The 12,823-nt window shown below is 53.9% G+C and overlaps 1 protein-coding gene across 1 annotated transcript in view; it reads left to right on the top strand.

Annotated features, from left to right (window-relative positions):
- tonsl (tonsoku-like, DNA repair protein) overlaps window positions 1-12,823 on the top strand; it is a 56,141-nt gene that overhangs the window by 22,975 nt on the left and 20,343 nt on the right. The window contains 5 exon segments of the mRNA XM_080214906.1: window positions 2,290-2,476; window positions 3,773-3,831; window positions 5,235-5,324; window positions 6,897-6,969; window positions 10,246-10,409. Coding sequence (XP_080071032.1) covers window positions 2,290-2,476; window positions 3,773-3,831; window positions 5,235-5,324; window positions 6,897-6,969; window positions 10,246-10,409 — 573 coding nt within the window.

The following is a 12,823-nucleotide window of genomic DNA, read 5'->3' as shown; positions in this document are numbered from 1 at the left end:
GGGGGGATCTTATAGAGACATATAAGATAATGAAAGGGATGGATAGGGTAGAGGTAGAGAGGTTCCTCCCGCTTAGAAAGGATAGCAGGACTAGAGGGCACAGCTTCAAGATAAGGGGGGGGGGTAGTTTAGAACGGAGTTGAGGAGGAACTTCTTCACTCAAAGGGTGGTGAACCTCTGGAATTCTCTACCTGTTGAAGTGGTGGAGGCTACCTCACTAAATATATTTAAGTCACGGGTAGATAGGTTTTTGATAGACAAGGGGAATTAAGGGTTATGGGGAGAAAGCGGGAAAGTGGAACTGAGCCACTTCAGATCAGCCATGATCTTATTGAATGGTGGGGCAGGCTCGAAGGGCTAGATGGCCTACTCCTGCTCCTATTTCTTATGTTCTTATCCCCGGCCGGTCCCTCTGACACTAGGGGGCAATTTAGCATGGCCAATCCACCCAACCCACACGTCCCCGGACCTCAATCATCACAAACAGCAGCTCTGATAGAAGGTCACCGATCTGAAACATTAACTCTGTTTCTCTCTCTGCAGATGCTGTCTGATCTGCTGAGTGTTTCCAGAATTTTCTGTTTGTGTTTCAGATTTCCAGCACTTGCAGTATTTTGCTTCTAGCTATTGTTTGATGGAGGATTACTTTTCCTGCTAGAGATTGCTCTCCCGGTCCCCCGTGCTCGCACCCCAGGTCTCCTGCCCCCCGTGCCCCACATCCCCCACACTCGCGCACCGGGTCTCGGGTCCCCCGCGCCCCGGGTCTCCCCTCCCGCCCAGCCCCGGGCCTCCGGCACACAGATACTGCTGGGCCATCCAGACTGAAAACATTGGCTCTATTCTCTCTCTGCCAAGGCTGTCAGACCTGCCGAGATTCTCCAGCATTTTCTGTCAGGGATCTTGGGGTAATTATTTACAGATTGCTGGAGTCAGCAGAGCACGTCAGTAGGATGGTTCAGAAGAATGATGGCACATTTGCTTTTATCAGGCGCGGTATAGATTATAAGCGCGAGGAGGTAATGTTAGAGTTGTGCAGAGCGTTGGTGAGGCCACAGCTGGAGTACTGTGAGCAGTCCTGGTCACCATGTTATCGGAAGGATAAGAACGTAAGAGATGGGAGCAGGAGTAGGCCATCTAGCCCTTCGAGCCTGCCCCGCCATTCAATAAGATCATGGCTGATCTGAAGTGGATCAGTTCCACTTTCCTGCTTTCTCCCCATAACCCTTAATTCCCCTTGTCTATCAGAAACCTATCTACCCATGTCTTAAATATATTCAGCGAGGCAGCCTCCACCACTTCAACGGGCAGAGAATTCCAGAGATTCACCACCCTTTGAGTGAAAAAGTTCCTCCTCAACTCCGTTCTGAACTGCCCCCCCCCATCTTGAGGCTGTGCCCTCTAGTCCTGCAGGATGTGATTGCAGAAGAAGGCCACCAAGCCCACACTGACCACAATCCCACCCAGACCCCACCCCCACAACCCCATGCATCATCCCTAGCCAGCCCCCCCAACACTAAGGGGCAATTTAGCATGGCCAACCCACACGTCCCCGGACCTCAATCATCACAAACAGCAGCTCTGATAGAAGGTCACCGATCTGAAACATTAACTCTGTTTCTCTCTCCGCAGGGAGTGGGTGCAGAGGAGATCCACCAGGATGCTGCCTGGGATGGAACATTTAAGTTATGAGAGAGGTTGGATAGGCTTGGGTTGTTTTCTCTGGAGCAGCGAAGACTGAGGGGTGACCTGATTGAGGTGTTCAAGATTATGGGGGGCATGGACAGGGTGGAGAGGGAGCTACCATCTAATAAGCTGATCTTTCTCTACTACCTAGCTGTGACTGTAACATGACATTCTGCTCTCTCTTCTTTCCTTCCCCCCGTGTACTCTATGAATGGTATGCTTTGTCTGTCTAGCACGCAAGAAACAATACTTTTCACTGTATGTTAATACATGTGACAATAATAAATCTAATCAAAAGACCTCTTCCCCTTGGTTAAGGGGTCAGTCATGAGGAGGCATGGTTTTAAGGTGAAGGCAGAAGATTCAGGGGGGGATTTGAGAAAACACTCAGTGGTGAGAATCTGGAGTGCATTGTCCAGGAGGTGGAGGCTGGAAACCTTACAGCCTTTTAAAAAATATCCTGATGAGCACTTGAAATACCAAAACATTCAAGGATATGGGAGAAGTGCAGGAAAGTGGGATTAGCACACCTTTAGTGGTAGATATTGTTGGGCCAAAGGACCTTTTGTTTTTGCACCGTATGACTCCGTGACTTCCCTCCTGCAGCTCCGAGTGATGAAGCTGCTTCACTCCGTCCAACAGAAGATGAGTCGTCCTGAGGCCAGCGTCACCCTGGGCCAGCTTGAGGAGCTGACAGAGACGGTGGGCAGCCAGAGTGGGGATGAGAGTGAGACTGAAGAACTGGAGAACAGTGAAGTTGTGGAAGATAGTGAGCTGGAGCTCTCTGAGAGTGGTACGTACAGCAGGTGGCATGGCTGAAACAGAGGGTTATGTAGATTCTGTCTCCACTGATCGGGTGTGTATCAGAGTAAGATCCTGATGGAGGGTCTCTGTGTATAGAGTATGATTCTTATTGGAGACATGTTTGTACAGATTATATTTTCTACAGTAACTGTGTGTGCTTTATGATATAGAGGGCCAAGGAGAGAGTCTAGAATATAGATATCTATGGAGTCGGGGATACGTATATAATCCAGTGGCGTCAGGCGGTGTGTGTGACCCACTGGAGTTGGGGGGGGGAGGTGGAGGGTAGGGGGGTGGGTGGGGGGGAGGTGGAGGGTAGGGGGGGTGGGTGGGGGGGTGGGTGGGGGGGCAGGTGGAGGGTAGGGGGGTGGGTGGGGGGGAGGTGGAGGGTAGGGGGGTGGGTGGGGGGGGAGGTGGAGGGTAGGGGGGTGGGTGGGGGGGGAGGTGGAGGGTAGGGGGGTGGGTGGGGGGGGAGGTGGAGGGTAGGGGGGTGGGTGGGGGGGGAGGTGGAGGGTAGGGGGGTGGGTGGGGGGGGAGGTGGAGGGTAGGGGGGTGGGTGGGGGGGCAGGTGGAGGGTAGGTGGGTGGGGGGGGGAGGTGGAGGGTAGGGGGGTGGGGGGGGAGGTGGAGGGTAGGGGGGGGGGTGGGGGGAGGCGTGTGTGACCCAGTGGCGTTGGGCGGTGCGTGTGTGATCCCGTGGAGCCGGCGGGCGTGTGTGTGACCCAGTGGAGTCGGGGTGGGGGAGCGTGTGTGACCCAGTGGAGTCGGGGTGGGGGGGGCGTGTGTGACCCAGTGGAGCCGGGGTGGGGGGGGGCGTGTGTGACCCAGTGGAGTCGGGGTGGGGGGCGTGTGTGACCCAGTGGAGCCGGGGTGGGGGGGGGGGCGTGTGTGACCCAGTGGAGTCAGGGTGGGGGGGCGTGTGTGACCCAGTGGAGTCGGGGTGGGGGGCGTGTGTGACCCAGTGGAGTCGGGGTGGGGGGGGCGTGTGTGACCCAGTGGAGCCGGGGTGGGGGGGGGGGCGTGTGTGACCCAGTGGAGCCGGGTATTTATCCAGTGCTAGAAGGCTGTCCGGAGGGTGCAATCAGGAGTAACACCCCTTGTCTTCCCCTCTCTCCAGCCTCTGGTTCCCTCACTAAGAGCCAGCGGTGGTGAGGTTTGTGATTTTTGTCCTGACGCGGTTTACAGTTTCCTCATTTCCCGCAGCACGTGCTGTGTGTAGCTAGCCAGCCTCGCTTTATCGAGTGGTGTGCCTTAGGCTGTCCTAACTGTCGCCCTATTTTTTTCAGATGACGATGAGATGGAAGGGTATGAGAAATCAGTCCCTGGGCGGAGGAAGACTAACCGGGTGAGTCATTGTGTCACTGCCCTCTGTACACTTCCTATTGGAGGCCCTATAACTTTATAGAAGCAAATTACTGCGGATGCTGGAATCTGAAACCAAAAGAGAAAATGCTGGAAAATCTCAGCATCTGTGAGGAGAGAAAAGAGCTTTGACAAGGGGTCATCGGACCCGAAACGTCAGCTCTTTCCTCTCCTTACAGATGCTGCCAGACCTGCTGAGAGTTCCCAGCCTTCTCTCTTTTGGCCCTGTAACTATAACTGGGCCAGGAGCAGGCCATTCGCTACTCTGAACATTCTCCGCCTGCTCCACGTTCCCACCACATTCCCTTAGCCTCCAAAAACCTATCAATCGCCAGGATCAACAGACTCAACAACTGCTTTCTAAGACTCACAGGAAGAAACCTCCCTGCATTTCACCGATATATTTCCAATCAGGATAGTGAGTGCTGTTTTCTGCCTCCACGACAGAGATGGAGTTTAAAAACAGGGAGGTTATGTTGCAGCTGTATAAGGTGCTGGTGAGGCCACACCTGGAGTACTGTGTACAGTTTTGGTCTCCTTACTTGAGAAAGGATATACTGGCACTGGAGGGGGTGCAGAGGAGATTCACTAGGTTGATTCTGGAGTTGAGAGGGTTGGCTTATGAGGAGAGGCTGAGTAGACTGAGGTTATATTCATTGGAATTCAGAAGAATGAGGGGAAATCTTATAGAAACATATAAGATTATGAAGGGAATAGATATGATAGAAGCAGGAAAGTTGTTTCCACTGGCGGGTGAAACTAGAACTAGGGAGCATGGTCTCAAAATAAGGGGGAGCAGATTTAGGACTGAGTTGAGGAGGAACTTCTTCACACAAAGGGTTGTGAATCTGTAGAATTCCCTGCCCAGTGAAGCAGTTGAGGCTCCCTCATTGAATGTTTTTAAGGCAAGGATAGATAAATTTTTGAACAGTAAAGGAATTAAGGGTTATGGTAAGCGGGCGGGTAAGTGGAGCTGAGTCCACAAAAAGATCAGCCATGATCTTATTGAATGGTGGAGCAGGCTCGAGAGGCCAGATGGCCCACTCCTGCTCCTAGATCTTATGTTAAGTTGTATTACCTCTGGCAGCTCATTCCAGACACTCACAACCATCTGTGTGAAAACCATACCCCTCTTCACCCTTTTGTATCAGTGTATCATCTCTCTGGAAACATAGAGAAAAGAAGCTGATGTAGGCCATTCGGCCCATCGAGCCTGCTGTGCCATTCACTTTGATCGTAGCTGTTTGTAATCATATTGGATTATTATTGCTGTGTGATGTTTGAGATTGAGTAGGCGTGTGTTTCTAACAGCCCAGTGTGTGTGATGGGCTATGCTGCTGTGGTGTGACTGTCCTGATGGGTATACTACTGCTTGTGTGTACACAGTGGAACCGCAGAAATGAGAAGGGGGAGACGGTGTTACACCGAGCGTGCATCGAGGGCAATCTCAAACATGTCCAGTGTCTGGTGGAGAAGGTAAAGAACTCAATTCCTGATGGTGGGGGGGGCCACGTGCTGAATGGATTCTCTGTTCACTGTGCCAAACTCTAGTTATACTGGCGCTGGTCCCTCACACTGGGTGTTGACTGTAGTTATACCGGCGTTGGTCCCTCATACTGGGTGTTGACTGTAGTTACGCCTGCGCTGGTCATTCACTGAATGTTGACTGTAGTTATACCGGCGCTGATCCCTCACACTGAATGTTGACAGTAGTTATATTGGCGCTGGTCCCTCACACTGAGTGTTGACTGTAGTTATACTGGCGCTGGTCCCTCACACTGGGTGTTGACTGTAGTTACACCTGCGCTGGTCCCTCACACTGGGTGTTGACTGTAGTTATACCGGCGCTGGTCCCTCACACTGAATGTTGACTGTAGTTATACTGGCGCTGGTCTCTCACACTGGGTGTTGACTGTAGTTATACCGGCGTTGGTCCCTCATACTGGGTGTTGACTGTAGTTATTCCAGCGCTGGTCCCTCACACTGAATGTTGACTGTAGTTGTACCGGCGTTGGTCCCTCACACTGAATGTTGACTGTAGTTACACCGGCGCTGGTCTCTCACATTGAGTGTTGACTGTAGTTACACCGGCGTTGGTCCCTCACACTGGGTGTTGACTGTAGTTACACCGGCGTTGGTCCCTCACACTGAATGTTGACTGTAGTTACACCGGCGCTGGTCCCTCACACTGAATGTTGACTGTAGTTACACCGGCGCTGGTCCCTCACACTGAATGTTGACTGTAGTTACACCGGCGCTGGTCCCTCACACTGAATGTTGACTGTAGTTACACCGGCGCTGGTCCCTCACACTGAGTGTTGACTGTAGTTACACTGGCGCTGGTCTCTTACACTGAGTGTTGACTGTAGTTATACCGGCACTGGTCCCTCACACTGGGTGTTGACTGTAGTTATACCGGCGCTGGTCCCTCACACTGGGTGTTGACTGTAGTTATACTGGCGCTGGTCCCTCACAGTGAATGTTGACTGTAGTTACACCGGCGCTGGTCCCTCACACTGGGTGTTGACTGTAGTTATACTGGCACTGGTCCCTCACACTGAATGTTGACTGTAGTTATACCGGCGCTGGTCCCTCACACTGGGTGTTGACTGTAGTTATACTGGCACTGGTCCCTCACACTGAATGTTGACTGTAGTTATACCAGCGCTGGTCCCTCACACTGAATGTTCGCATTGTTGTTACTCTGGGTCTCCAGCTGTGAATGGCTCCAACCAGCTTTCAGGATGGAGTGACCTCAGATCATCAAATCAACTGTAGGCAGCCGACCTGCCCTCCCTCATCACGCCTGTCCCCTCCCTCATGCCCGCACCTTCCTCACCCCTCCCTTTCCCCTCACCCTGCCTGCCTGGGGCCCAGTACCTCATCCCTCGGGTGCCCTCTGCCTCGTACCCTTTGTAATGCTGCATTGTGAAAAGTGCTGTGTCTTTCCACAGTCCCTTCACTAATTGTGCTGAGAGTGACCACGATGAGTGTGTGATTTGAGTGAGTTTGAGTTTCTAATTGCTGATTGGTTTCCTGTTGTATCAGGGCCACCCCCTCAATCTCCGGGATTACTGCGGCTGGACACCATTACACGAAGCCTGCAACCATGGCCACCTGGGTGAGTCTGTCCCTGTGGGACACAGAGTGAGGGGCAGTGAGCAGAGAAAGCTCAAAGCTGTGCTGGAGAGTTTCACTGAAGCATCCATTGCAGAGCCTGTCCAGTAACAGAGGACAGGTGAAGGGAAAGGTCCATCACCACAGCCAGTGACAGGATAGGCACACAGGGAGGGGAGATTTGAAATCCCACTACGGCAGAGAGAGGGAAAGGAGATCAGCTGAAGTGAGGTAGCTGCGAGGCCAAGAGGAAGTTGGAACGGTGAGGAGAGTCAGGAGCTGGGGTGGATCCCGGGGAGTGGGGTCAGGAGCTGGGATGGGTCCCGGGGAGGGTTGGGAGCTGGGGCGGGTCGCGGGCGTTGGGGGGGGGGTGGGTGGCGGTGGTCGGGAGCTGGGGTGGATCCCGGGGAGTGGGGGGTGTGGTCGGGAGCTGGGGCGAATCCTGGGGGGCAGGGAGGAGGGTCGGGAGCTGGGGCGGATCCCAGGGAGGGGTGGGGAGGGTCGGGAGCTGGGGCGGACCCTGGAGAAGGGGGGTGCACTGGAGTTTGAAACAGTAAGAAGTCTGACAACACCAGGTTTTAGTCCAACCGATTTATTTGATAGTAAACTCACTAGCTTTCGAGGTTTCCCTCTTCTTCAGGTGAATGGAGAATTCTGGCCTCAGACAGAGCATATAAAGCACAGACGGTTTAGAGATTACTGATTAGAATGCGAATCCTTACACCTAACCTGCTGTTCAAGACCTGAAGTGGCTGACAATGTGTGTGGAAGGAGCACTGATCACAGGTTACAGAGATGTGTATTGTCTCCAGACAGTACAGTAAGTGAGGTTTTGCAAACCCAGGCAAGTCACGGGGTCTCTGCTCAGCGACTCTGCGCTGTCGTGTGTCGTGAAGGCCACCTTGGAGAATGCTTACCCGAAGGTCAGAGGCCGAATGCCCGTGACCACTGAAGTGTTTGCCAACAGTCACAGGAAGGCCACAATTTGATTGGCTGCTGAGTACTGTAACTTTGATTTGATTTATGTTTGTCACAGGTATTAACATACAGTGAAAAGTATTGTTTCTTGCACGGTATACAGACAAAGCATACTGTTCATAGAGAAGGAAAGGAGAGAGTGCAGAATGTAATGTTACAGTCATAGCTAGGGTATAGAGAAAGGTCAACTTAATACAGGGTAGGTGCATTCAAAAGTCTGACAGCAGCAGGGAAGAAGCTGTTCTTGAGTCGGTCGGTACGGGACCTCAGACTTTTGTATCTTTTTCCCGCCGGAAGAAGGTGGAAGAGAGAATGTCTTTTGTTTCCGTTTTTTCAAAGTTAGGGAATTAGTCGAGGGAGAGCTGGGAAATTAAAACTGTAAAAATCTGCTTTCAGTAAAACCTGCCGTTGCCTTCCTTCTCTCTAAGTGACGTCAATCAAAGGGAAGGGAGTAAATCTTCCTGATCAGTTAGTAGTGGTGAGTACTTAGTTGCTTATTTACTTACCAGTTAGTAGTAGTAAGGTTTCCATTCTAAAACGCAAAGGAATGGCAGGGCTGCTCCAACCCATCGAGTACGTGTCCTGTTCCGTGTCGGAACTCTGGGACATTCCCCATGTCCTGGGTAACCACGGGAAGTCTGGCCAGTTACAACAGTCTAACTCCGGATTTGATGAGGTGACAGGTGAAGTTCAAGTAGAATATGTGCAGTGAATCATTTTGGAAGGAAAAGCACAGTGAGGTAATATAAAATAAAGGGTTCAGGAGCAGAGGGAGCTGGGTGTATGTATACATAATCATTGATAATGGCAGGACAGGTGGGGAGAGTGGTTAATGATAGTGTACAGTGTCCTGGGCTGCATTAATAGGGGCATTGGGCAGGGAGGTTATTTTGAAGCTGTCTAGGCCACTGACACAGCCTCAGCTGGAATAAGAACAACAAAGCACAGGAAACAGGCCGTTCGGCCCTACAAGCCCGCGCTGCCCGTTTTAACACTCAGTGAGTGCCTCATTCCAATCCTCCTCCTACCTACGACTTTTGTCTGCATCTTGTGGACTCCACAATAAAGGGGTGCAAATTTAGAGAATTATATGTGCGCCAGATTAAGGGAGGTCTACTTTAGGGACAATTTGCCTAAAAGCACATTTTTGGGGTGTGGGAGGAAACCGGAGCACCCGGAGAAAACCCACACCAGCACGGGGAGAATGTGCAAACTCTCACAGACACCGCCCCAAGTCGGAGATCTGACCCGGGTCCCTGTATCCGCACAGCAAACAGTGATAGTCACTGAGCTGTCGTGTTGCCCGTCAGTTGGTCCAGTTTAAGCGTACAGTAACGACGTGAAGCACTAGGCAACTCTCAAAGCAATATCCAAGAGCAGCCCTCACACGACCCACTGCATGCATGCCTTTTGAATATTATGTTCCTCTCTGGGCCCCACTGTATAGGAAGGATGTGAACCCATTGGAGAGAGCGCAGGAGAGGTTTACAAAAATGGTTCCAGGGATGAGAAACTCCAGCAATGAGGAGAGATTGGAGAGGTTGGGACTGTTCTCCTCAGAGAGGAGAGGCTGAGAGGAGATTTGATAGAGATGGTCAAAATCATGAGGGGTTTGGACAGAGTTGATCAGGAAAAACTGTTCCTGCTCGGAAAAGGATGGAGAATGAGGGGCACAGATTGAAAATGATTCGCAAAAGAAGCAATGGAGACATGAGGAGAAAGTTTTCACACGGCAAGAGGTTCAGGGTCTGTCTGAGAAGGTGCTGGAAGCAGGGTCAATGGAGGAATTCCAGAGGGAATGAGAGTTAACTGAAAATGAAGGATGAGCAGGATTACAGGGAAGAGGTGGGGAAATGGCACTGAGGGAACTGTTCCTTCAGCGGGCTGGCACAGACATGATGGCCTGAGTGGCCTCTGGACTGTAGCAGTTCTGTGGTATCTGACAGATTGGGTACAGGGTGATTGGGCTTCAATGGACTGGGATTTGTATTTTAACAGAGAATGTGTGGGATGGAGAAGAGTGCACAGAACAGGATGTTGGGACAGATGAGAGGGGAGTTGGGAGCTGTACTCATCATGGTGAGATAATGAGAGGGAAAGGAGAGAGGGATTCGAGAGCTGGCAACGATGGACTTACCCTGTGTCGGAGTGAGCCAGGGGTTTGAGGAGCTGTCATTGTTCTCTGACATTAATATGTTTGAATCAGTGCATTCGAGACAAGGAGAGTCAGTGAGGTGGGAATGGGAGCCAGACACTGCCCTGTATCTGTGGGAATTTAAACCACGGCTGTTACCTTCCCCAGAGATCGTACGACTGCTGCTAGATCACCGGGTGAATGTGAATGACCCTGGCGGACCTCATTGTGAAGGGATCACCCCCCTACACGATGCTCTGACCTGTGGAAACTTCGACGTTGCTGAGCTGCTCATTCAGAAAGGAGCGTCCACCACAGTCCGGAACGCCAAGGTAAGAGAGCAATGGACAGGAACACCAGGGTAAGGGAGCGATGGACGGGATGACCAGGGTAAGGGAGCGATGGACGGGATGACCAGGGTAAGGGAGCGATGGACGGGATGACCAGGGTAAGGGAGCGATGGACGGGATGACCAGGGTAAGGGAGCGATGGACGGGATGACCAGGGTAAGGGAGCGATGGACGGGGTGACCAGGGTAAGGGAGCGATGGACGGGATGACCAGGGTAAGGGAGCGATGGACGGGATGACCAGGGTAAGGGAGCGATGGACGGGATGACCAGGGTACGGGAGCGATGGACGGGATGACCAGGGTAAGGGAGCGATGGACGGGATGACCAGGGTAAGGGAGCGATGGACGGGATGACCAGGGTAAGGGAGCGATGGACGGGATGACCAGGGTAAGGGAGCGATGGACGGGATGACCAGGGTAAGGGAGCGATGGACGGGATGACCAGGGTAAGGGAGCGATGGACGGGATGACCAGGGTAAGGGAGCGATGGACGGGATGACCAGGGTAAGGGAGCGATGGACGGGATGACCAGGGTAAGGGAGCGATGGACGGGATGACCAGGGTAAGGGAGCGATGGACGGGATGACCAGGGTAAGGGAGCGATGGACGGGATGACCAGGGTAAGGGAGCGATGGACGGGATGACCAGGGTAAGGGAGCGATGGACGGGGTGACTAGGGTAAGGGAGCGATGGACGGGATGACCAGGGTAAGGGAGCGATGGACGGGATGACCAGGGTAAGGGAGCGATGGACGGGATGACCAGGGTAAGGGAGCGATGGACGGGGTGACCAGGGTAAGGGAGCGATGGACGGGGTGACCAGGGTAAGGGAGCGATGGACGGGGTGACCAGGGTAAGGGAGCGATGGACGGGGTGACCAGGGTAAGGGAGCGATGGACGGGGTGACCAGGGTAAGGGAGCGATGGACGGGATGACCAGGGTAAGGGAGCGATGGACGGGATGACCAGGGTAAGGGAGCGATGGACGGGATGACCAGGGTAAGGGAGCGATGGACAGGAACACCAGGGTAAGGGAGCGATGGACGGGATGACCAGGGTGAGGGAGCGATGGACGGGAACCCCAGGGTAAGGGAGCGATGGACGGGGTGACCAGGGTAAGGGAGCGATGGACGGGATGACCAGGGTAAGGGAGCGATGGACAGGATGACCAGGGTAAGGGAGCGATGGACAGGAACCCCAGGGTAAGGGAGCGATGGACGGGGTGACCAGGGTAAGGGAGCGATGGACAGGAACCCCAGGGTAAGGGAGCGATGGACGGGGTGACCAGGGTAAGGGAGCGATGGACGGGATGACCAGGGTAAGGGAGCGATGGACAGGAACCCCAGGGTAAGGGAGCGATGGACAGGATGACCAGGGTAAGGGAGCGATGGACAGGATGACCAGGGTAAGGGAGCGATGGACGGGATGACCAGGGTAAGGGAGCGATGGACGGGATGACCAGGGTAAGGGAGCGATGGACAGGAACCCCAGGGTAAGGGAGTGATGGACGGGGTGACCAGGGTGAGGGAGCGATGGATGGGATGACCAGGGTAAGGGAGCGATGGACGGGATGACCAGGGTAAGGGAGCGATGGACGGGATGACCAGGGTAAGGGAGCGATGGACGGGGTGACCAGGGTAAGGGAGCAGTGGACAGGAACCCCAGGGTAAGGGAGCGATGGATGGGATGACCAGGGTAAGGGAGCGATGGACAGGATGACCAGGGTAAGGGAGCGATGGACGGGATGACCAGGGTAAGGGAGCGATGGACGGGATGACCAGGGTAAGGGAGCGATGGACAGGAACCCCTGGGTAAGGGAGCGATGGACGGGATGACCAGGGTGAGGGAGCGATGGATGGGATGACCAGGGTAAGGGAGCGATGGACGGGATGACCAGGGTAAGGGAGCGATGGACGGGATGACCAGGGTAAGGGAGCGATGGACGGGGTGACCAGGGTAAGGGAGCGATGGACGGGGTGACCAGGGTAAGGGAGCAGTGGACAGGAACCCCAGGGTAAGGGAGCGATGGACAGGAACCCCAGGGTAAGGGAGCGATGGACGGGGTGACCAGGGTAAGGGAGCGATGGACGGGGTGACCAGGGTAAGGGAGCGATGGACAGGAACCCCAGGGTAAGGGAGCGATGGACGGGATGACCAGGGTAAGGGAGCGATGGACGGGATGACCAGGGTAAGGGAGCGATGGACGGGATGACCAGGGTAAGGGAGCGATGGACAGGATGACCAGGGTAAGGGAGCGATGGACGGGATGACCAGGGTAAGGGAGCGATGGACGGGATGACCAGGGTAAGGGAGCGATGGACGGGATGACCAGGGTAAGGGAGCGATGGACGGGATGACCAGGGTAAGGGAGCGATGGACGGGATGACCAGGGTAAGGG

Source organism: Carcharhinus amblyrhynchos, chromosome 2 (assembly GCF_965287045.1).
Source record: "Carcharhinus amblyrhynchos chromosome 2, sCarAmb.v2.hapA, whole genome shotgun sequence".
Classification (NCBI taxonomy): domain Eukaryota; kingdom Metazoa; phylum Chordata; class Chondrichthyes; order Carcharhiniformes; family Carcharhinidae; genus Carcharhinus; species Carcharhinus amblyrhynchos.
This window is presented reverse-complemented; position numbering and strand designations above follow the sequence as displayed.